We start from the raw sequence: 25,930 nt of genomic DNA on the forward strand, positions 1-25,930 counted from the left end.
AATGTGTGGTTTCCTCTCCCTTCTGCCTCTTTCCACCAAAATCTAAACAAAATGAAAAAGTCCTGCCTGGCTGCAGTCTGTGTTTGAAATTGTTTGTCAAGAATCAAAATTAAATGGAGATTTCAAGTAGCAGGACTTTTTCTTAACTACTTGATTTTTCAGAAATATGCGGATCTGAAGTCTGTCTTTGGGAGGAATTTGAACTTAAACAAAACTTAAACCCTAGATAGCTCTCATAGTCAAAAGCCAGCTGGGGCAGCAGGGAGGGGAGGCAAAACCCTTGGGCTAGAAGGCTGCAGTTAGACATACAGACTGTGTTATTGTTCCTGTTGACTCTGTGTTAGCTAAGCTTCCCCTTGTAATATAAATAATTAATTACAAATCATTCACTGGCTTTTCATGATGAGCTGCTCAGTTAATTGAAAGAATAGAGAAACGTCTGTGACATTTGAGAGTAGTCAGTGAAGGCCAGATCAGGACTGCATCTTTGTTCTAGCAGGCAAATGGTCTAAGGCTACAAAACAAAACCAGCCCCAAAGAAGAGAACCTCTCCCAGCTTGAGGGAAGCATTATAGCTCTGGGGGCCCTAAGGCAGGGCAGGAGGAAAGTTCCTGGGAAAAGGGAGGGAGGGGAGTTAGTAACTGGGAGGGTGTATCAGGAGGTCTGAGGTTTGGAAGTAGTGATAGCAGCTGGGGGATGTGAGAGGCAAACATTGGTGGGAAGAAAGAATTAGAGAGGATGTAATGGGCAGATTCAGAGGTTCATTCCCACTGCCAAAAAGGTCTGGGTGAAGATGGTGTTTGGAAAGACACTGAGGACACACAGATGCTTCACTTGCACAGGAAAGAAATTAAAGGAAAAGAATTATCAGAAGAGAAGAAATTCTTGTCTCAGATGTAAGCTCAGCCCTGAAAAACCTGCCATTAGTGGGAAATGAAATTAATTCCCCCTGTAGTTGGGAATGGCATTTCTCTGATAGCCCAGTGCTGACTATTCAACCCCAGATGAATGCAATAACATCACAAATATCAATTTCTTTTGGAAACAACAGTTATTTTAGGCCCCCCCCAAAATTATACCAGTGATGGATGAAGGGAGACTATGTGTAATAAACTGCACTAAGTGTGCACGGTACAGAGCAAACCTTATCAGTTTGGATGGAATTTAAGCACTTAGTCTGTTATCCTTTCTTTCAAGACAATGCAGTGATGGAAAACAGAACTCTGTCAATTCAGACAAACTTTTAATTTCACTTAACTGCATCTGAAAGGTAAATTTCAGTAAATGAATCCAAATTGCTTCCTTTTCACAACACACGGTGCTGAAATACAGTACTTAACTTCATTAAAGAAAAGACTGCTTTTCTTTAGAGGAGACCTAGACACTTTTGAAGTCTAACAGGTAAATTGTGGTCAGATGATTTCCCTCCATATGGTAGCTTTGAGCTTGAAATTTCCATCACTGGGGCCTTGTTTGTTTAAATTACTCTATCCGCCTCCCTGGTAAGGATACTGGTCAGAGAGTGCATGCCTACTGATGCTCATGAGGAGCGTGGATCACTCCCTCCTCCAACCTGTCTCAGGGCAACCAAGTAAGCAGCTGCCACCACTGCATTTATTTGCCCTGTGTTCAACCAAAGATGAGGATGCAGCTTCAGGACCTTTCTAACTTGTTATAGTGAACCTGTCTCCCAAAGGGATCGCTCCAGCAGCCAGGAACAGCAGGAGCATAGATGTGATGAAGTCCCACCTTCCCTCCATTGTCACACCTCATTGCTGTTTGGGGCTTAGTTGTGTTGCGTGGCCCCTTGGCTTTCCTCCAGCACTTCTGTCTACCATTTCTGTAGCTGTTCTCCTGGCAGGATTTCCTTCTCAGGAAACTTTCATGATCACAGTCCCTATCACTGTCTGCCCCCAGTCTCCAGGGCATGGCATACAAATATCTACTCATCCGAAAAATCTAATGGTTTAACAGCTTGTGTACAAGATGCTTCTGCCTCACTGAGTGGTCTCAAAACATCTCCTGGACAAATGCCCCCTCCTGGTTCCTTGGTGGAAGCTGAACCTTTGTATCTTGTACTGGCCTAAAATCTGCTCTTAGTTTGCCCAGTTTTTCATTAACTCTGGTGGATTTGCATTGGCCAGAAGACAACATTTTGGGCAGTGAAGCAGTGTGTCAGTTGGTCCTTCTCCCTCCCCACATTACGTGCCTCTCTTGAACCTGCAGCCTTGCTTCTGTGGACATGTCCTCAGCTCCTCCTGATCAGAGAGCGAGCATGGGGAATACTGCATTTTCCCCATCTTAGTTTCTTACTATTTCCATTTGATCCCCCTTTAAGATGAGCAGATGGCTTGATGCCTCCTTTAAACAAGCACTGACGTTGGCAATTCTTTCATCATGCCCTTTGCACAGCTCCAGGTACACAAGCCCTCCAGTGGAAGTAAAATAACAGCACTGTATAACTCAGTGCAGTATAAACAGAGGCAGATCTCCTGACTGTAACATATGATACAGTGATGACATATCCTCCCTCCCTAGATGGCTTTTATTGAGGCTTCTTGGATTATCAGGTTGGTCAGAGTGCACAGAACGTATTAATTAAACCTGTGAAACCTGGGCTCAGCACGCAACTCTCTCGTGCATTGCCATAACGGCTGGGAAGTCCTGATGTTCATGTCCAAAACTCTAGCATCTCCATGCTAATAGACCCGCCCTGTCAGCTGGCTGTGAGTCATAACTTCGTTCCCCTTGTAAAGTCAAAGAGTTAATTTGTTATCCTCCAGATGGGGCTGAAAAGATGCGCAGCCTGCTAGACAGACGAAAAGATCTGTATGTTTTAGTTTGTTCTGTTGTTGTTCTCTATAACATGCTGCCACTGTGTGATGAAACAAACACAGATAAACTTAAAAGAAATAAGCAAAAGCCTTGCATATTTACTTTCACTATTGCTTAAATGACTCACCACCAGGATGAAGAATCAATATGAAGCAGTATGCAAACCCTGTTTTAATGAAAGCTATAAATACCTGAAAATAAAATCATTAGATATAAAGAACACAGAAGTATCTTGGAAATAGAGACATAGTTTGTGTATAGATTTCAACTTTATTTCACGAAACTAAATTCTTTATTGGTAATGCATTAGGTATTTTATTTTTGTGAAATTTAAATCCATCATGAATATTAAATCCATATTTTTGAAGGCGAGCAACTAAGAAAATTGGAGCACACAAAATCTAGGATTTTTGAACAGTGAGGTATTTTTCAGCACTGGATATCCAAGAGCGCTTTCTGCTCCTTCCTCCTCAATGCCGATTAAGACTGAAAATACAACGCAAGATGTTTTATGGAGCCTATTAAGAGCTTTCTTTTTCTTTCTTGTTTTCTATTTTTCATTTGAGATACGTTGAGTAAAGGTAGTCTATGTTATATATTTTTGTCTGTCCCAGTCTGGTGTGTTCCTGACTTGGGCTGAACATAGCCCTGCTACTGCTAGCTTTGTTATGCCACCTAAGATCTGTCTGATGCAGCACAAACAAAATGTTTGCTTAGGATTCAATTTCAAGAAGGAGCAGCTGCTGAGTTATAATAATCTCTTCCTCCATGATGCACGTCCCCACTGCTGCTGTTTCTCAGCCAGCACAGTCTCATTTCCTCACCCAGTACCGGGACTCCTCTTGATTTTGGACAACCTGTTAACTTTTCAGTTCCATGGTTCTCCATTTTCTGCTTAAATTTTCTCTTTCTCCAATACTCTTTCTACCTGTCCTTTTTAGCTCTGGCTGCATGCATTTCACATGGGCCTTGGAGCAGGGAGTAGGAAGGGACCCCTCCAGCATCTCTATCTTCATCTTCCTCTGCACTGACCTCCACCTCTCTGAGCTCACCTTCCAGGAGGCTGTGATCCTACAAACACTGCACTTCACTTTGCAGTCAGTCCATGCCAATGGAAGTGTGGGATTTGGGAGCCTACAGCCTTCAACAGAACCTCTTTGAGATGGGGTCATGTCTCACTTGAGGCTGGCATGTCTTTGTCATCTGGCATTACTGCAGACTGCAGAAGGTAGGAGGCATAGCTGGGCATCCTTTTTCTTAATTTTTTTGACCAGGAGGTAGATGTCCTCTATGTTATTTCGTCGTCTTTGCTTTTCCTACCATTTTCACACAGATGTATATGTGGCCAAGAGCACTGCAGACTGGACAAGACAGTCAGCATTGGCTCCATTTATTCTTTGCTAAATCCATGGGCATTGTAAAACAGTCCAGGCTCCTTCTGTTGATGCTTTTCCTTCTCTTGAAAACTTGGCAGCCTCGTGGCCAGTCTCTGTGGTGGTGTCCAGTGCCAGAAGCGTTGAGGACCTGTTGGGGGCAAACTGTAGTCTAGACACCTACAATAATAAGTCATTAGCAAAACTTTTATTCTTATGCATTGGATCATTTTTTTTATTTCTCAGGCGTCAGAAATGCAGTTACAGTTGGCATTAAGCTGGAGAGAAGGTGCCCATGGGTATAAATGTAGAAGCAACTTCATTTTATCTACAGCTTGTTTTAATGTAGGTATGAACTACTACAGTTGAATAGGTTAGACTCTATTTAAGTCTTGAGATTCCCATTCATAACTACTTAGTCATAAAAATAAGGTTTCAGGACTGGACCTGTAGTACAAAGTGTCTCCTGTAGAGCAAGGCAAAAAAGGAGGGTGCTTATTCCACTGAAAGAGTTAACACTAAGTGAGTTTGACTGTCTTCTGTGTTAATGCAAGGCTTTTTCTCCATTTCTCTATTTTAAGTCTGTTCCAGCAGTGTATCCCACTGTGGTCTGGTATGCAAGAGCTTTGCTGTGAGGTTTGCAAACACTTGTATTTCTGTGTTGTGAGAACAGAGCGTTTGTGTGTTATTGGAGCGTGTGTTCCTTTGGCGACTGAAAGGAAGGGCAGACCGCGCATGTGATCCGTGCACATGTTTATTGTTGCCTGTGAATAACCATGTACAGCAAATGGGCTCTGGAAGAAAGCTTGTTAGCAGATGTCGTCATGGCCCTTCCAATTTATAAATATGAGCCTTGACATTTATATTTTCCATATCCAGGGCTTTCACTAGCCAGATGTTCTGAGGATTGGCTCCTTGGAGCCTATAACTGTGGCTCCTCATGGCATGTTGTCTATCGCACACACGCAAAAAATAAAACCATATTTCTGGCTCCTATCAAACAGATAAGAAGGGAAAATACACCAAGTGCCCTCAGGTAAAGGGAATTCCTCTAAATCTGAAATGCACTTTAACACAGCTCTACAAAACTCTTCATGTTCACTCAGCTGAAAAATAAGTCATCTGGTTTAACAGGCAGAGAAAATTCAATGCACAGTAGCGCTTTTACCCTGCTGTTTGGGGTGGTTGAAGAGTGTGGTTTGTGTTAAACGTGCAAGGCTGACTGCAGTTGCAGACACTATAAGAAGTGCTGAGCGGGCTTAGGCCCAGGGTGAGCAGAGTTCCTTAAACACAGAAGTGGGTAGGAAAGCACCTGCGCTCCCTAAATTGCAATTCTTGGTACAGGGGTTTTTCCTTTAGCAAGCATTGTGTTTTCCCTATCGAGCGGGGTGGTGGCCAGCTCTACGTTCAGACTCCTAACTTAGAGCACTGCTTGGCTGACAAAATGTGGCTGTTACCATCTTCTTCAGGGTGAACTGAATTGCCCTCTAGAGTGGTACAGCCAGCACTAACCCTGCAGGGAGGTTGGACCCCTGTGCACATGAGGTTTGGAGCTGTTGGGGTCGGGAGCAAGAGGTTTCCCCACTGCTCAGGCTATGGAAGCAGCAAAGACCCATTCGTGCCGAGGCTGCTGTTGCACTGCACCCATCAGGGAGAAAAGTTAATAGAGTCAGCTGCGTTTGGGTTGAAGATGGGACCTCTGAAAGGACACTGCTTGCTGTGTTAATGGCTGTCTGCCTCTCTGCCCCAGGGATATGCAGATGTGTTGAAGGGATCACTTACCATCTAAAAGCCAGAACAAACCTCAAACACAGCAACCCTAAGTTAGACTTAATATATGAGGGATCTTGGATCTTTGTACCTAGCATTACCTAAGCCCCAAAAGGTTGGAAATATGCTGTTCCTCAAGGTAAATCTCCAGACTTAGCAGGGCTACATGAAAGCCATAAAATGTAAAAGCAAGTGAAGGCACTTGAGTTACTGTAAAGAAAAAGAAATGCCATTAAAATTCAGTGGAAATGCAAATATGCAACACTGTCAATGCTAACCCAAAGGAAAGGGGTAAGGGTTAAGGGATTTATTTCTGGTTCTGCTGTTCCCTCTTCTGACTAGTGAGTTTCATGCCCTGTGAAATTAAGTGAAGAAAAGTATGACAGGGAGGAAGATGACATTACTGTTGTGGTGGGGAGTTGGTTTATAAGAGGGGTTTAACCACAGTTATACTGTTGTAGGGGGTTTATCTAAGAAGACAGATTCATTGTGGAGTGAAACAGGAGGAAATTTGACTCCCTGATACTCCCAGCAGTGTGGGCTGCGCTACGTGCTGAAAACCCAGCAGCACCCCAAAGGGCGCTGTGTTCTAAGTCCAGTTACTCACTGGGATGACGGAGAAGTAGGATTTATTTAAGTTCATATGGTTTTAATGCTATAAAAGCTGGGTTCCTGCAATTATGAAAATGCCAGGCCAAATTCTGATTTCACTCAGATCTTCTCTTTACAATTCCTGAATAACTTAACCGAACAAAGTAAGCATTATACCTGGGGCCTGAGCCCACAACACTGGAAGGCGAGGGAGCCAAGCCTATTGCCTGTGAGCTGCTGGGTGTCAGGGATGCCTCACATAGCAGTGCTATGGAGCGACGTCATGTGGACCATGCTCACAAAAGCTCAGTTCTGCAGTGACACTTCAGGTTCTGGGTTATGACACCTGGCAGGGAAAGCTTTTGCAGCCTTTCCAGCCCTTCAGGCCCAGAAACAGCCATTTATGAGCCACTGATGGAATAATTAGGCTTTCCGAGGGTTGGGAAGTGCTTGGGGAGAAGGAGTTTATGCTGTGGCTGGTGTCACCATAGTTGCTTTGCAAGCAGCAGGAGGAACCCAAACCTTGTGGGCAATGCAGCAATTTAATGTCCTTGGCATTTCTGCCTGGTAGATATGCCCTGTGAACCTTTTTTTTTATTTTCAGAGTGAGTCTGTTGGAAAGAAAAAGAAGCCAGTGCTTTTGTTCCATGGAACAAGCTTGAATTCAATACTGCTCTGTGCTGGTTTTGGCTGGGATAGAGTTAATTTTCTTTACACAGCTAGTATGGGGCTGCGTTTTGGATTTGTGCTAAAAACAGTGTTGATAATACAGGGATGTTTCGGTTACTGCTGAGCAGGGCTTACACAGAGTCAAGGCCTTTTCTGCCTCTCGCCCCACCCCACCAGCGAGTGGCTGGGGGTGCACAAGAAGCTGGGAGGGGACACAGCCAGGACAGCTGCCCCCAACTGACCCAAGGGATATCCCACACCGTGTGACGTCATGCTCAGCGTATAAAGCTGGGGGAAGAAGGAAAGGGGCATGTTCGGAGTGATGGCGTTTGTCCACCCAAGTAACCATTACGAGTGATGGAGCCCTGCTCTCCTGGGGATGGCTGAACACCTGCCTGCCCATGGGAAGGAGTGAATGAATTCCTGGTTATTCTTTGCTTGCATGTGCAGCTTTTGCTTTACCTAGTAAACTGCCTTTATTTCAGCCCACGAGTTTTCTCACTTACACTCTTCTGATTCTCTTCCCCGTCCCGCTGCAGGGGGAGTGAGCGAGCGACCGTGTGGGGCTTATTTGCTGGCTGGGATTAAACCACGACACGCTCCAAATAACAGGTTCAAAGATTTGACCCAACCTTAATTATTCTTACTAAGAGAGATTCTGGAAAAATACAATCAGTGAGCAGGAAAGTGAGCCCAGTGAATTAGAGAGAAAAATGTGATACAGACTAAGCGGAGAGAAAAACTGTTATGTGGAGATGGAAAAAGAACAGGGAGAAGGAAAAAGAAAATAAAAATCGAATGGAAAAATGCAGTATATTGGACATCCATTCAAGCCAGTTTATATTTTGGTAGTTCATTCTGCTCCTTAACACACTGCACAGGCATCTTCTTAGCTGAAATAATTGTGTGTCTTAGAGAACAGTCTTGGAGAAAATACTTAATTTGGCAGGACATTTTAGGTATTTCCCCACTACTGCCTCTTCTAAATCATTTTAAAATCTGGAGGGGAAAGTTGATATCTTTTACAGTGTTTAACAAGAAAGTGACATGGTCAAATATATACATCTTTATGAATGTATGTGTTCCCTAAGCACATCTAAACACGCGTGGTTAATTCTGTGCATCTGCAAAAAATATTTGAGCCATAGGACCTGCACAATACCGAACAATCACTTGAGTGCACATAGGAGAGGGCAGACCAAGTCACTCTGGATCTAATTAATTGAAAGGTTGAAGAACCCAAGACATAAAATACAGATTATTATTTTGACCACCCAAAAAAAATGCAAATTGGTTTGCATGTTGGGCTGTACTGGTGAGAGCAGGCAGTTTGCAAAATACAGACAAAAGATAGATATTCTGCTCATGCTTGGGATTTGGTTCAAAACCACCTGATTGCAGCACCATCAAATGAGCTCTTTACATGTTGTATATCAGTACGTTGCCCAAAAATCTTCACAGATTGCATCACTGGCAAGATTTTTACAATACTAAGCCCATCTGTTTATGCACCCTTGATGTGTTCTTACTTTGGCTGTAAAAATGGTAATCATTATCTGTCCAAGGACCAGTGAAACAAGTACTTGGTTATTTGAGCCGTGGTGATGAGTGCCTTAATTGCGCATACAAATCAGGTACACAGCCAGATGTGTGCAGTGGGTGAGGGTGAGTTTGTGGATGTTTTTGAGCCCACATCACTCTTTAGACTATTGTGAACACATCCTGGCTCAGATGTCTGTGCAGAATTGGTGAAACAAAGGGCTCTGAGCTATCCCCTCTTAGCAAGGGCCAGGCCCTGGGTAAAACTGGGATGCATTATCCCGGCTCTGTGATTGCCTCGTCCCAGTGCAGAATCACGGGGGGATATTCTTAGGATATTAGAGAATCATCAAAGCATTTCTTAGAAGGGCAAAGGAAAGAGCTAATGTTGTCATCTCCTGCCTCAGGACCACCCAGACACTCTACAACAAATCATGGGTCTTCAGCTACAGTATCTTGAATCATTGTTCACAGGGATTTTAAAGAATTTCATTTCTTTTTTTTTATCCTCTTTTTTTCTTTTTTTTTTTCTTTTTTTAAAGGATGACATGTAGTTTCCTGACAGGCTGGTTTTAATAAGGTCGAAATCTTTGTTGTTGCCAAATCAGAGAGGAATATAACATCTTTAAGTCATTACATGGGAATGGGGTAGTTACTCAGAGGGTGTGCTTCAAAGGTTATTGGTTTTTACAATGTTCAGTGTTTTTACACCATTCTGCAGTTGTCTAGAAAGGAGCGGTGGGCCTGATTCTGCCACTGAACCATGTGTGGGTACAGGATTTGTATTTACAGGGTTTTCCTGAAGGATTTCAGGGCAGGCAGTTGAAAAGGGCCATACACAGTCTCCTCTGGGGATGGGGAAAGCTAAACCTGACTGCGAGGTGCAGGAAACTTTCCCACACACTGGAAGGTCACTTCAGAGATGGGTCCTGGGGCTGTGCTGGAGTTGCTTCTCACCTGCTAGACGCATCCTTGTGTCCACCTTTGCATCACTGTGTCCCTGTGCCCAGGGGACCTTCAGGCTGCATCGCTGTGACAGCAAACTCCCCTCCTCCTCTTTCCCCTGTCTCTGATGCAGCACTGCCCCCATCCTTTCCCATTCCATCCCCGTCCCTTCCTCTGGCCCCACAGCAGATGATACACTTTCCCTTAGCAACGTGACCCACCTGTGGCTTTAGGATGTCCCTGCTCAGCCTCACTGCAGGTCAATGTCACTCCAGGGCTGAATTTGTCATCACAGAGGTATTTTGCAGGTGGCCTGGGCAATCGGGACCTGCAAATCATAGTGAGAGCCTGCAAAACACTTCACGTTGGGTTAATGCTGGTGGTGTCACACTAACGCTTCAAGGTCTTGACTCAGATCAGATTCAGGGGAGTAATAGAAGTAAAGTGATTTAATGAGGTTTTGATGGTTCCTTGGTGGGTGACACAGGGATAAAAAACAAATCTCCTGGCGTCCAGCCCATGGCCCATCCAGAGAGGGGGTCAAAACTGCACCAGAGGCATTTGGGCTGGATTTCAGTGTTAAGCCTCCTCCTTCTTACAGCAGCATGGCCTCCCTCCCTGGAGACACTGGGTCACGTAAGCCACCTTCTCCTCCTTTATGTCAAAGCTCGGAGCTAAGAACCCAAAGAGAGGACACCAGGCCCTGCCATGCCCATTGTTGGAGAGCTGCTATGGGACCAAGGAGGGGAGCTGCATCCCCACCAGCTGCTACTTTTTGTGCTGCAGAATCAGCAGTTTTCCTCTTCCCCACTCTGTGGCCCTGTCCCAGTTTAGGAACCTGTCCTTACCAGTCAAAATCCTCACTGCGGCTAGAGCTTGGCTGGGGTTCAGGATACCTGAATTCTAGAGACAGAGATCTTCAGAAGCAGCTCATCTCACCTACCTTAGAGATATGCTTTTGAGAGGAAAGGATTGTCCTCTTGAGATATCTTGTTCTCCACGAACAATAGTGGGAACACAGATAAATAACTCCAATTACAAGCCCGCATCTGAGATAGCTACAATTAATCCCACCTTTTAAAGCCTATTAAAGGCCAGGGTATCTGTAGGACTGCCTGTGATTCTCCTTGATGGCACCTTATGCACTGACAGCCTCAAGTCCTGCATGTTCAGGAGGGGATGGTGCCTCACTTTACTTCTCCAACCCTCCCATCCTTGCATGCAGTGTCCTGCTCCCCGCCACCCCCCTTCCTGGGCTTGAGCACATGGTGACAGTGTGGCTCAGCATTCTGGCATGCTTGGTCACAGCTTTATGTCATTCCAGAGTCAAAGCATGGTGGAACTTGTGCTTCCCTTTCCCTTTTTTTCCTCCATACCTTCATCTTTCCCCTAGCGAAAAGCCGTGGCAGACATAGTCCTAACAAAGAGCAGTGCTGGGGGAATAGAACTCCATCAGCGGACATGCACTGCCTTTTGCCTTTGCATGGGGGTTGGAGGCTCGCAGGTGCCCGCTTCAGGGAGGGGAATTGTCTGCTGTCAGTCTATAGAGGAGCCATAGCACTGAAATAAGGCTGGATTGGAGCTTGACATTTCTCTCGGGTGGAAAGATGGTTCCTATTTGAGTCTTGTCAGGAGGGAAAGCTCAGATTGACAGCGACGGGTTGTTGAAATGCTCCCGATGTTGTTGCCTGACCCCTCTATCAATAGCGTGGCTGCAGCTGCCCCCCCGCGACTCTGTGGCTGTGCGGCTTGCGGAGAGGGCGGATGCTTGCAGTGTGGAAAAGGGCCAAAGATCTGGGCTCCCAATAACCCTGGGGTGAAGGGAAAATAGTAGAGATAAGACTCTTCTTTGGCTCATCCCCTGCCTTCTCTGATGGCCATAAACGTGTGGTATTGCTTACTCATTCAGACATACAAAGGCAGTTTACTCTACTACTGCAAATAAGTAGTGGCCTCCTCTGGACCAAAACTGGATTCCTTAATCAGATCCAGGTTGGATTATTACTTTATTTTAATGAACTGAACCTTGGGAAAGCATGATCCTCTTGGCCTTGATCCCACAAAGGACTTTAGGACGTGCTGAGTTGTAGTGAATACTAGCCTTGCTGGAAACACTCATGCTTGCAGTGCTTTGCATCCTGCAGGATTTATCCCTCAGGCTGCAAGAACAGTGTCCATAAGGAAGGCAATGATGGAGAGAGAGATAAGCCTGGGGGGAATGGAGCCTTTGCTGATCTAAAGAATCCCTTCCAGAAACACATCAAATAATAACCTGAAAATTTCAGGAGATGGGGACTTCACATTCCCTTTAAGAGGTTACTCTAGTGGATTTCACAGTTGAATCCTTGTGACTTATTTCTAGTGTGATTTTTTTTTCCCCCAATGTACTCTTTCTTCCTTTTGGTTGAGCAGCTATTCTTTTCTTTCGAATATGTGGCCAGACTTCTTGCCAGCCAGCTTGTTTACACAGTGCAGTGGGTTGGTCCCAGCACTTCAAACAGATGTATTTTTCAATTCTTGATTAATAAATTTTGGTGACATAAATAGGTCTGGTTAGTTCCAAGAATAATTGTCTTCACTAGCAGAACATTATTTCTGATCACCAGAAAAATAACATGATCAACTCCTTTCACATCTGTTCATTAAATGAAAACGAAAAAAATAGGGCAAAATTTGTTTGAAAAGAAACAGGAAGCATATGCTTAATATCACTTTAAAAAAACCTAGGCATCATAAGGTTAACATCAAATCACAAATGCAAAACAGCCATTATTGTATTTACTCAAAAATTTTCTTTCAGTTTACTAGCTCTTTAGGTTTTCAGTTGAAACATGCATTTTCTCAGGTTTCAGTCTATGCTGGCACATTGTCTTGATAAGCTTCTTTCATCAGATGCTATTGTAAGAAAGGCTGCCTGGGTCTACATTTGTTTACATGTATTAAAAATAGTTGTCATGTGTTTATGTAGTTCCTTTGATCCAGAAAAATCCCCAAATAGTTATGCTTAAAAAGTTATGTTTAAAAGGGTCACTTCTTCCACCCTGAACAGAGACCGAGCTGGGACCAAGGCATCGCAGCGGATTAAAAATGCGTAGGAATATCACCATAATTCAGTTGGGCCTCACCCCCTCAGAGCACCATCGATTTTCCATCAGCTTCAGAACAGTTACTGGGGCCATAAAGGTGGTTTGGACTTTGGGAGCAAAACGTAGTGAAAAGACCATCTTCCTAGAGAGTACATATTTTTATGCACTTTATTTTGCTTTGCAAATAAAGAAGCAGTGGTACCTACAAAGCCTAGGGCTGGCAATATCTCAGCTAGACCTGCTGTTTCCAGTCTGGGGCATCTCACTCCAGAGAAGACACAGATCAGCTAGGCCAGGGGAGAGTAGAAGAACGGATGGAGGGAGAGCACCTGAGGACGTGCGGAGAACAGGGGAGGGAATTGTTTGTTTAAAAGACAGAAGGCTGAGGTGAAACATGGTTAAGTCTTCAAAACACATGAAAGGCTGCTGAGAAAAGGAAAGGAATAAACCTGTCCACAGGGACAGAAGAAGTCACGAACTTGTGCTGTAGCAAGGAAGACTTGGTGAGACATTAGGCAGTAACTCTGGATGTCAGGAGTGGTGAGATGCTGGAATAGATGTCTGCAGAGACTCTGGAATTGCTATTATTGTAGGGGGTTTTTTGAGATTGGATTAGACATAAACGTCAGGAAGGGTTTAGATCTTGTTCCTGTCTTTTGTACAGATGGGCCAGAAAGTCCCTCCTGGTCCCATCTTCTGTGATTCTGCTGTAGTGTCACATGTGGTCAGATGAGCCCTGCTTATATGGATAAACCAAGTCACGCTAAAAATTATTTTGTGAGCTCCTTGCAAAGTCCTTGCAAGCTAAACCAGAACAGAAATTCCCCCCAAGGTTTGCATGTGTGTTTGTTTTATTTTTCAGTTTGAAAATGCTCCCAAATCATCAAGGTGCTTCAGCATGCCCCCAGTGCAGAGGACTTGAATCATGTAATTGGATTCAGTAGGGTCTGTTCACAAAGCCTCTGCCTTGGGCCCCTTTTTTTGGGAAAGTTTTACCTGTTCTAATGATGGTAAGACAATGTATGACTAATGCACTGATTTGAAAAACTGCCCTATTATCTGATCAAAAGTACAAGCTCATGAATATGATACCGCAGGTAATTTGGCTAAAAGATACCTGGAGTCTTCCAAATTTTTAAAACTATCCCATGCACAGAAGCAAAAAATGGGGGTATGAACAGTGGAGCGAGTGGTTGCCTGTTCACCACAGATCATGTGGAATGTTTTATTAAAGGTATTTTTGTCAGACACAAAAGACTGACATACAGAATATCCTGGGCTGGCAAGAGAAGGCGTGATAATAATTTAGATTATTATCCCTCAGACCTGTGATTCATTTTTATTATTCTCTGTGTTCATTTCAGGAATGATCAAAACCTCCCTGAGGACAATGGAAAGTTTCCAGCTGAGTTCAGGGCACTCTGCTGCTGCTTTCACCCTTAGGGAAGGTCTGAGGGTCAGTGAGATCCTATGTGCACATGCAAACATGCTCAGAGGGAGTTTGGAGAAGTCATCTCCTGACACCAGGGCTACCTCTAAGATTAGATTGTAATCTAATCTAGCGTGGCTGTCTAGGGCCCCTCTGTAACCTCTAGGAAGAGAAAGACTCCGAGCATGAGTAAGTACTCCGTAGAGACCTGCAAGGTGTCTGGAATGAGGTGGACCACCTTCTGGAGAGGTTTCTCTCCCCATTTGCTATAGAAACAGCCTAGGAACAAACTTGGAGATTTTACAAGGAATTTTGTAGCGTTTGGTAAAAGGGATCATTCTCTTTAAATATCTCTAAACCACCTTGGCAGTCAGCTAGGATGCTCGAGTAAAGTTGCATTTAAGGAAATGTCCTATATGGATATACTGTGATTCATTTACTGCTAGCATGCTTTGCCCACATTAATGGAAGCACACTGTTCTTCACTTGTAAAGCACTTAAGCATTTTTTAAAAACAAAGAACCCCAACTAACAGTGTTTATCTTAACAAGGAAACTTTATAGAAATCTAATGTCTTGAAACCAGAAAATTGCCTCACTGACTGAGGAGAAAAGTGGTCAAAAATTCTCAGGTCTTTTGACAGGAAACCCTGGGATTTTAAGTAAACTGCAGGGTTCGGGGGTTTTTTTACCTCCCAAAAAAATACTTGTTTTCAAGGGAGAAAAAAAATATCAATAAAAAAGCAACACAACATTTCTGGCAGTTGACTAGGAAATGGAAACATCATAAGGAAATGTAAAATGTTGATTTAAGGCTGCTTTAGGAATCCCTTAGAGGTAGTTGGCTGATGAACGGACTCATGATTCTTTTATGGGCTCCCTGGCCAGCCTGTGTCCCCCGTCAGACATCTCACACAATACATCCCTCAGGTGCAGAAGGACAGTCTGCACAAGGGACCTTTTAGCCTCACTGGAGGATCAAGCCCATAAAATGTGTCAGGAGCAGGATACACCCAAACTGCAAGTCTCAATGGCATTTTGGCAATGATTTTTAAATTGAAATTGAAAACCAGACACTCCTTGCAGTTTAAAATTTAATTTAGGGCCAGATTGTGTGATTCTGTAAAGTGACAAACAGTAACCAAAAGATGAGTACAAGCACCTACCCATACTTACCTTAGGGAAAACTGGTACGGGGAAAACCCCCAAAATTCTGATCCTACTGTCAGTGTTGCCAGATCTGTGCCCCACAGCATCACTCAACAGGATATATGAGATCTGGATCAGAAGGTGGAGCATGACTGCATTTCTGTTCAATTACTCAGAGCATGTAGTACCTAGTTTTGTTAGAAGCATGCTTTAATGATGCTTTGTATTCGCTGTGGGGAGGCCATTCATATGTGATGTTAGGTGTATTACAGGAGCTTGGATAGACAGTGCCTAATCTGGTATCATTCTTACCAGCGCTAAATTAACTGCTAAAAAAAGATGGACAAATTTGAAACAGCAGCATTAGCTTATCCCAGATCAACTCTTTGTATTAAGCGACTGCAGCGGTTTTGATGCAATATAGCAGAAGCTCTAAAGCTGTGTGTCTTGTGTCATCGGTTCAAGACATAAACCAACCACTCACCATAGGAATTTGAGAGTTTTCTCTAGCAAGGCTTGATTTCAGAATTTTCTGTTTACAGCAGTGTGTTCCTCTGGAATAAGCACTGCTTCTCGCTGTCAAAGACCTGTTACTGGTTAGATGAATTATCAGCTCCCACGAAGCAATTCCCATGTCTTTAATTCTAGATTGCCTTTTCTTTTTACTCGAATTCATTGCACATTAGTTAAGGTCATTTCTAGCTACAGAACAACTATCCCACCCAGAAGATGTGGTGACAGTATAAAGGATGAGGGAAGAAATTAAATTAATCATCCCAAAAGCCGGGGTGAAGTGCAGTGATTGTCTATTGAATTTGAAGTCGACCCGTGTGTGTGTTTACCAGTGCCCTCTTCTGGGTTGACTCTGATCTTCTTACATTTTGCGATTGACTCAACACATTTGAAGCACCTGAGCTAAAAGCTATCTTGTTATTGCTTAGACAGGAAAAGACAAAAGCCTTCAGTGCTACTAAATCCTAATTCTGTGTAAGAGTTTGGAGCAAGGAATTGTTCCTTTTATCTAATATTATGCAAGACGTAGCCTTTTTCTTCCAAGGTCAGGATCTCAGATACTGTATCTAAATATTTATAGGACTGCATAACTTCTTACCCCTACCCCATAAAAAAAATTATTTGACAGTCATTTTCAGTGCCTTCAAATCCCCTTTACGGAAGATTTAAAAAGTAACACAGTGAATCTGCAGGTATTAGTGTCACATCTTGTTTTCAGGAGAACTTGTCTTTTTTCTCCTTGCTCCACAGCAGAATGCCATGCTTTTCAGTCCAGAATCCACCTTGCACAGTTTGCATGCTCGGATGTGCTGCTCTGTGACAACTAGTGGATTATGGCTCATCCAATAATGGATGCAATGGAAGCATTTTATGAAATGGTGGTTACAACTAAAACTTCCAAATCAATTGCAAATGGACCTTTTTGGCCTTCAGTGTCGTGGGAATCATGATGAATTCCAACCTGCAAATTCAAATCAAAGTACTAACTCAAGTCAGTAAGTAATCCCGCTGCTACTGAGGCAAATACATAGACAGGGAAACTTCACACTGAGTCTGGTTTTGGCATTGTGATTTGATCAAAGATGGCTTAAAGCCCGGAAAAGAAACGAAGCTGCTTGGTCTTCTGTGCTGAAGGTTATCAGTTTTGTAAAGAGATCTGAGAGATTCTTTATGGCTTGTGAAACAGGGGAAGGGCGTGTTTTGTGGCCCCTCCTAGACTGAGTATCCAGCCCATGGTGAGTAAGACACGTCTCCCAGACATGACAAATTTTGAGACCTTCGGCGGCAAGAAGGTACCTACGAACGTAAGAATGAGGTCATCCTGGGGCAGCACAAAGATACATCTGTCACAGTCTCTGATGCTGACCAATAATGGATGCTTAAAAAAATCAGTGCAATAAGATAGATATATCAAGAGCGATCCCTCCTTTGGCATAGCATCCTACCAGCAGTCAGAAGCTGAGGGACATCCCACATCAGAGCTGTTTCCAGTTCATGACAATTATCAGCCCATGGGACTCTCCCTGCATGCCTAATGCATGCAAACAATAATAATAATTGTGACTCTCTGTTGTTTTTCTTGCCACATAGAATAACAGCTCACAGAATAGAGATAAGGGTTCTCCTGTTTAACTTCCTTTTCTTGTGTTTTCTTTTAGCACCACCACGTTGCCTTCCTATATCAGGGTAACCAATGGCTACATCACAGTCAAACCTCCCATCTGGATTTCAAACCGGCTGGATCAGAGACCGCGTTCAGATCGCCCATCCCAGCCTCAGCCTGCAAGCTCAGCTTCAGCCAGCATTTTATGGCCAACAATAACTTCTCTCTGCGTGGCCATAGCTTCTTTTCTCCTGAATCTACTGCAGCCTTCCTGACCACATTAGTATTACGTGCAATCCGTTGGAATAGAGAAGAGAGATAATTTATGAACGAATTGGAGGTTAAGACAACAACAATTACAAGCTGGACCTTCTCAGTGAATCAGTAGTGCCTTCTAGCTGATTTTGTCTCTTTGCCCAGATGCATTTTGAAACTCTAAAGCTTTATTGTAACACTGACTTACATCTTCTTTTTGTAGAAGGATCTTTATTTCCCATAGTGCTATGGGGTTTTGTAAAATATCCATGTTCATATAAAGAAAAAAAAGAAAAAGAAAAATGTATTTATTCGACTGGTAAACTTATTTTTCTTGTTGTATATGTTAATAACATCCCTATTAATCAGTAGCGATGGTGAAACAGATAAATTAATATTTTCTATATTTGTTTTCTAACTGACAACTCTGCAAATGTCTGAACTGACACCAAATGAATGGCTTCTTTGTTTCTTTAACCATTACTTTTTACAGCAACTGTCCAATAAGTACATTTCTGCTGACCAACTTTATTTTACTCTTTTTCATCTCATTAGCATAGCTTACACTGAATAAAGCAGATCCTGCTCTCTGTGGCCTATGCCCATTAGAAAAATAGGTGCATTCTTAACTCAATTTAGCTGCTACGACCTGAAATCCCAGTTATTTTTATATGACTTAGTAAGTCATTAGTCAAGATAACCCTCTAAGTTCCCCTGTTGTCTTTAACTAAACTATTTAACTTCTTTGGAAATTACCAATTTCCCTCTTTGCCCTGGGATTAATTCATTAGCTAATGCAAATTAAGACAGATTTTTCATAATAAAAAATTGCTTTTAAAGTCTGGAATAACCCCACTGGAATTATTTTGTTCTCTCCCTCATCTTATATAAACACAAGCCTACAACCTTTCCCAGCATAAATGAGAACAGAACTTGGTCTGTCCATAGGGTATAAAGACATAGCATCCTGTTAGTCTATAGAACTTCTTTGTACCAGTTGTACTAATGCAGATGGACAACCTGGAGGGCAAAAAACATCTACAAATGCCTCTTCATCTTGCTGTTATGATGCTTAGAGCCGGTATCTCCATTCTGAATTATGGCTTGTCCAAAATCTGTTCAATACCACAGGAACCAAATTAACCCCTGTGTCATGGAGACGTACAGAACGTTCCTCCATTTGTAGACTGTGGTACTTCTGTTGACTTCGATGGAAACGTTCTGACACCTTACACTCACTGAAAAATTTACTCCCTATCCAAGCAGCTACTTTTCGTGAATGCAATGAACAACAGCTATGGGAAAAAAAACACGTCCACCTTAAAAACTATAATGTTTAATAATGCATGTTGATTTTTTTCCCCAACCAAACGTGATGAAAAATCCCTTTGGATACAAGCGTTTCAACCAGAAAATCAATTTGGTTGAAATAGTGGTTTTTTTTCTATGTCATCTACAAACCAAAAATCCAAAATATGTGACGAAAACATCTTAGTTAAAAAGGAAGGCTCAAAAAACAGGGAAATGCAATGCAGACTTTACTTTTCAAAAAAGCAGTGCTTTTTCTCCTTGAAAAAAAATATCGGATGATAATGATGATTACAGTAATACTGATAAAAGTCTGACTGAAAACAGTCATGTCACTTCCCACCAGCCCTACAGCTTGGTCTCCAGGGCTGGAGAGGTGATTCCATGCAATCTTAAAGTCTCTGCAGTGAGAGGTGGTTTAGGGTTCACTGTTTGTTTGTCATTGTACCAGTTGTTTCAGGAAAGTAAGTTAGGAAATAATTGGACTACGAAAGGCACATAGTTTTGTTTGAAACCACAATGAAGTACTGAGCTTTTCCATCACGCAGCCCAACCAGGGAGAATACAGATAGCTTCTTTTTGACTTACTGCACAGCATGACCTCCAGCCATTGCTCTATTTTTGACAGAAGGTGGTGTAGATTTGCAGTCAGTTTAAGCTGGTTCAGGAGACAGTGCTGTAAGCTACCCCTGGTTTTTTCAAGCACAATAGTTGATAAGGCTGAATGGAAAACTTTGAGCTTTGCTCCAAATGTGAGCTTCAAACACGCCCTGTGCATGCTTTTATATTGTGTATTTTGGCTAGAAGGAGATTAGAGATGTTAGTTTTGGACAGAAGCCACTCACCTTGATAATATTTATTGCATGGGGCTGGATATTGGAAACATATTTTGGGAACTTTCATTTTGGTTTTATTTGAGTTATTACCCTAGAAATGCCTTCATTTGAATATAATGGCTTAACAGACCTTCAAATTAAAAAGGTGATTGGTTCGCCTGCTGTATTCAAGACAGCGATCAGAACTGAATTCTAATATCTTATTAACAAAAATAGAGCTGGAAATAAGGTAGGCAAATCTTAAAGGTGATGATAAGTTACATAGTAAAAGTGAACAGCCAATGAACCAAAACCCATTGAATTTTATTTGTTGTACTCTGATCGAATCCAGAAATGATTCTGTGGTACCATCCCAGAAATAATTCCAGGTGTTGGAAAACTTGCAGTATAAATAGACAAGACCACATAAAGATAAGGGAGAGAGAAAAGAGCAGAAAACAGAAACTTGTCCAAGACTGTAAGGAAAAACACCAATAGGACCAAGACTAGAAATTACAGTTCTACAGTTTCCCAACTTGCGGCTTTCTCCATAAGCCTCCAGGGCTTTTTTGACTATTAGGAGCACACAGATATCTCCACACTCACAGCTGTCATTATAGCGCACAGAATAATTACGCCGTTCATCACTGATGAGGTTTTTTTCTGAGTCACTCCTCCACTGGACAGTAATATTCAATATTCATCAGCTCAGATATTGCAGTATGTTTGAATATCACAGTAGTATGTAAATAGCTTGGCTATCAAAGTATGTTTTGATGTATTTGCATTTCTTGTGAAATGAGTGAATGTTACCGGAGCTCACTGCATTTCCCTTGCGCTGCTGCCCCGTGTTTGTCATTCTGCAGTGCAGGTGTCAAAGCAAGGTGTCGCCTGCCTTTGGGGTCAACAGACGACTTCTGCCACCTAAAGGCGCCTAGCTCACCCGGTCATCTGAGCTTCCTCTGGTTAGGGGAGAAGACACAACTTACAACAAATATAAGATTAAGCAGCTTCCCGTAGATCCTAGCTCAGGAACCCCACATGAATGGCTTCAGCACAGTTCTCTAACCAAATGTTTATTTTATTCTGTTGTCTAACCCTAAGGTATGACATAGGGTAACTTTTTTCAGTTTGTGGCATAGCAATACTAGAAGATGAGACCCTCACTGTGATTGACAAAATGGATTATTTATTAATCAATCAGCTACAGCAGCTCGGTATTAACTAAAATATACACTAAGACTGGTTAGCACAGGTCTATGCACACCCATTGCAATGGATCATTATTATATTCACCATGAGTTTAAAAACTGTGCATAAGATTTGATGGTACATGCTCTTGAAGTACCACTGCCTACCAGCTTCATGGGACTTCAGTGTTCTCTGTGGGTTTCTCAGAAAACTAGAAACCGACTGTTTACTTTCTCAGAGTCCCACATATTCACAAGATTCCAGTAGCAGGAGATTTAACAAAAATATGCATGCCTGCTGTACTTAATATCAAACACAAGTGATAATAGTCACCTCTGAGGAACACAAAGAAGAGAGTCACGCAATGTCTAGCGCCATGATTTTGGATGCGTCCAAAGCTGCATGGTCGTAAGAGTCATCTTTTCAGTGCAGCTACAGCTGACACCAGTATGCTTCACATTACATCTAACTGTAGCATTATAAACAAAAGGTAATTATCTGCCAATCTCTTGCCCTGGTGGCATGAATATTCCATACCACCAGCAACAGATCTAACATCCACTCTTTCATTGTGTTAATGCTTTTCTTGCCTATATTTAACTATGGCTGCTATATTAACGTGCATTGCCACTTGGAGAACCAGTTAGCAATCTGGGACAGAAGGTATTTTATATTTTATGACTGAGGAAATTTTGCTGCAATCCCTTGGGCTGTTGAATAATGCAATACCTCTTCTGGCAATAAATGATGACCATGATTTATGATAACTATGCTTTATACAGGTGTCAAAAAAATCTGCTTTGTTGACCTTCCCTTCCCATTCCTCCAAGCTCCACTGTAATTTAGGAACACCCAAGGTACAGAGTTGTTTATTTATCTAAGCTCTTCAATATACAGTTGTGGAGAGGAAGAGTGTTGGAAAGAGGGAGAACGTAATCTGTTTAGTGCATTGATTAGTCGAATGATATGAACCAGTCATTACCATATACCACTGTTAGGGAGGAATTTCCCATCATATATTTATGTTAGAGAAACCAAAGTGCTGCAGTTATTATCTCAGCATAAATGGTATCATTCCAAACTTTGCTTAGTACCATATTGCTATATTATAGCCAAAAAGCATATGGACTTGTCATTTCTCTGATGTGATCACTGTTCCATGGTGTGTGCTAGAGGTCAGCTTCAATTTAAGCTTGTTTCAGCTTAACTGAAGCAGAAAAATAATTTACTAATTTTGAGAGCATGGGGGTGTGTGTGCATGTACATGCAGGCAGGTATGTATGCTCATATGCATGTTGTGTGTGCTTTATCCACCCCAAATGCAGCCTTTCCTGTGACTGGCTTTTCAGGAAGTACCTTAATCTAGCTGAAGGCGGAGAGGTCTTCCCAATAGGCAATACTGTCCATCTATTAAGGATTAACCATCCTGCAGATTCATGCTCACACTGAATTTTAAATTGCATGTTTGTCAGTTTTCAATTCAAATGTATTTCAAATATTTTTTCCTGTTCCGCCTCCTGCTTTCGTGAACTGTTTTAAAGAGTGTAATAAAAAGATGCTTTCTAATATTATTTTGTCAAAATATTTTTGTAGCATAATATATTAATAAAATGTTATTATAAATCCATAGCACAAGAATCTTGTATGTCTAGGTTCTTTCCTTTGCATAAAAGGTAGAGAAACACTGGGAAAAAAGAGACATTCAGTTTGTAAAGCTTATGCACGCTGCTCCTCTTTTGCCCAAGACCAACATGAGATGGAGGAAGTCATACTCTGGGGAAGGTTCCTCATAAAATGATGTGGTTTTTTTTGTCAAGGCCATTGCTGCAGAGATGTGGAGACTCTCTTTGTGTACCTTTTTATTGGTGAAAAGCTGCTTCCCCTGGTGTGCAACAAGCCTGGAGCAGCCTTAGCCTCCAATCTGTGTCACTCGCGAGAAGCCACTGCATGAACCGCCTGGCATGTGTTGAGTGGGATTTAGGGCGAGGGAAAGGCTCCAAATGGCAGATAAAGGCCCTGGGAGCTGAGCTTGCCCCTGCCATTTCAAAGGCTCAGTGGGAAAGCACAGGGGAAAAGAAAAAAAAACCAACAGCCCCCAAAGCCTTTTTGGGAGTGCAGGAGCAGGAGTCTTAAAGGACATTGACCTGAAGTCTGGGGGAAAACTGGTATTGGAAAACGCTGAGGCTAAGGCAGAGGTTTGGGGTGTTTAATTCTTAGATCTGCTCATTTGCACACTGCCCAGGGTAGTGCAGGGTGAATCCCGCAGCATTTGGGCCAGACTCAGTGGCACGTGGGACACAGCTGGGAGGTGGAGCAGGACGAGCACATGGCCAGCCAGAAGGTGCTCCACAGGGCTGTGGACAGTGACGTGGCCAACATGGCAAGGCCTAACACCAGTAGGCCACACTGCGCCATGGGCTGCTTCTCCTCTCCTTCCCAGGCAGCAAGGAACAGGCAATAAAACACCCTGACAGCCTCTGCAAGATGTTATTTCCCGCAGCCAGTGGACCTTTGTCAGCCTGAGTGAAAGCAGAATTCAGCTCTTTTCTTTTAACGACTCCCTTCCCTCACTACTAAATCCATTTGCCTGGATACTCATGGTTGTAAAACAACTTTGCAAGACGCGGTGCTACACCAGCAACATTAGTTATTGTCGCTGCTGTTAGTCCTCAAGCACTGCCCTGGGAAGCACAAAGTCAGCTCTCACGTGGGGCAAGGGGCAGCAGAGCAGGAAGCCAGTCTGGAGCGTGTGGAGAAGCCCAGCTGAAGCATATGCGGTCACTCCTGGCGGTAGTGGGAAGGGCTTTCTGCAGCGCAAACAGCTCATGTCTTTTGAACCACTGTCACTGCTGCTGGCAGATAAAATAACCCTGGAACTATGTCTCCATTGGGGATGGAGCAGAAGCTACCTCTCCGCACCAAGACAGAGAGACACAGAGATTTACTCATTTTCCTGGGCGTATTCCTCTTTCTTGCATCCAAATCCTGCCTTGTAGCTGACATTGCAGACTTCTTCCTGATCCCAGCATCATTGTTTGCTTCTTAATTATGTGCTAAATCATTTGCTCTTTAACACACTATTTTGAGAGGACTCCACCAGCAAAGCTGTTTTAGAAATACCCACTGTAGGAAATGTAGTGGGAGGTATAAACACTTGGGCTGGTTTGAACCTAGCTAACCATGGCACAGGAAGGAATTGCCAGTGCCACATAGAGGGGACCCTCTCTTAAAATATAATTTAAAAAGAGCCCATCTATTGAAATACCAACCAGACAAAGCTGCTTACAATCGCTACCTTTGGACTCGCAGCCAGCTTGGGAAGTCCACGTGGCCCAGCCATGGTCTTAACCCTACCCCCATGCTCCCTGCCCTGACCAGGCTGCACTGCCAGCTGGCCCTGGCTGGTCCCAGTCTGCCAAGCCTTTTCGCTCTTAAGGGTCCTGTTCAGCCACAGGTCTGAGCACAATACAAACCTCCCGACAGCAGAACCAGATACTGGCTCAGTGGTGCTGTTTGCTTAAGCTTCTTCTTCTCTTGACCTATTTCTGTACTCCTAGACTGTAATTGCAGCTTTTTACTCTAATGTGAGACTTTCCTGTTTATAGATCTGCACCAGAAAGAGGGGAAGATGAGATGAGAAAAGTTCAGACAGAAGATTGGGTTTCTTGTTGAATAGCTCAGTATCTGCGTTGCCATCCAGCAGCCTATCGGCTTTTTGGCTCAGTGCTTTCCAGATCCCAAACCACCTGAGTGCCACCCACAAGTGCTCCCCACATTGAGTGGGTTGGAAGGATTATTTAGTAAAATGAAGCCTCTGCGTGCTCTCCATGTTTCAGTCTGCTCAGTGGTTTCCAATTGCTTCAGCTTGTGACCTTCTACTATTGCACTGATTGTTCCAACCCCTGGCTGTATTTGTAATGTATATAACACCTTTCCTCAATCTATTGCAGACTGTAGAATTAAGCCAGGGCTCCCCAAGCGCCTGTGGACCACAGCCAGATGTCTTTGAGTGGAGGTTTGCACCACTGTCCTGCACCCATCCAGGCCAGTGCAGAAGTACCCAACCACAGTCTGCTGCCGTATTTGTTTAATTATTTATTTTTATTTTAACCAGTTTGGGCTCATATTAAAATTCAGAATGCTGTTGGTCCTGTCTTCCTGATGAGCATTTAAATGGGGGAAAAATTCTCAGGAGACATTTTGTGGGGGAGGTGTGTCTTTTTCTAGCAGAGAACTCAGGCATAAAATGCCTGCCTGCCTTCCTCTTTTGGTAAGTCTCATGTTTTAATTTTTTTTAAACATGTTGAGCTGCAACCAACAAACCTAACGAAGGCTTTAGGGTTTTTTTTAGCACATCTCTCCCCTTCACCCCATTGCAGATTTGCCAGTATTTATTACCTATTGAACTTATTACCTCTCCCTGAGCAGAGGTATTAATAGATCTTCCCTGTTATCTATCGCCTGCCGCCTATTCTCATGAAACTCATAGAAATTATTATATTTGAGACCTCCAACCCCATGTGAGCAGTTTCAAAAATTTCTAGCCAAAGGGCAGCTCCAGCACACTGTGATCCCATAACCATCATCGGTTTAGAAATGATGCTACAGTATGGCTTACAGGCAAATGTATTTGAGGCAGCACATCTGAAGGAAAACACATCATTGCTTGTGCACTTAATCACCACTGAATCAGGGCTAAGCTGTTCCTGCTGCACCTGATTCATGGAGGGATTGAACATGTCATACCAAGCTGGGGGAAAGCTGAGTTCAGCTTAACATTATGGCAGGCTGTGCCTCTAGCTCCAGACTTACTTATCCCAAAGATGTGCCCATCTAACACATCTAACAGACACACAAAGG

General features: G+C 43.0%; 1 protein-coding gene across 1 annotated transcript in view; it reads left to right on the plus strand.

The window, feature by feature from the left end:
- Window positions 1–18,601, plus strand: part of TRABD2B (TraB domain containing 2B) — a 292,849-nt gene extending 274,248 nt beyond the window's left edge. Inside the window, exon 7 of the mRNA XM_075097676.1 lies at window positions 17,557–18,601. Coding sequence (XP_074953777.1) covers window positions 17,557–17,776 — 220 coding nt within the window. The 3' untranslated portion in view covers window positions 17,777–18,601. The remainder of the gene's footprint in view (window positions 1–17,556) is intronic.
- The last annotated feature ends 7,329 nt before the right edge of the window (window positions 18,602–25,930 follow it).

This window comes from Phalacrocorax aristotelis, chromosome 6 (assembly GCF_949628215.1).
Source record: "Phalacrocorax aristotelis chromosome 6, bGulAri2.1, whole genome shotgun sequence".
Taxonomy (NCBI): Eukaryota; Metazoa; Chordata; class Aves; order Suliformes; family Phalacrocoracidae; genus Phalacrocorax; species Phalacrocorax aristotelis.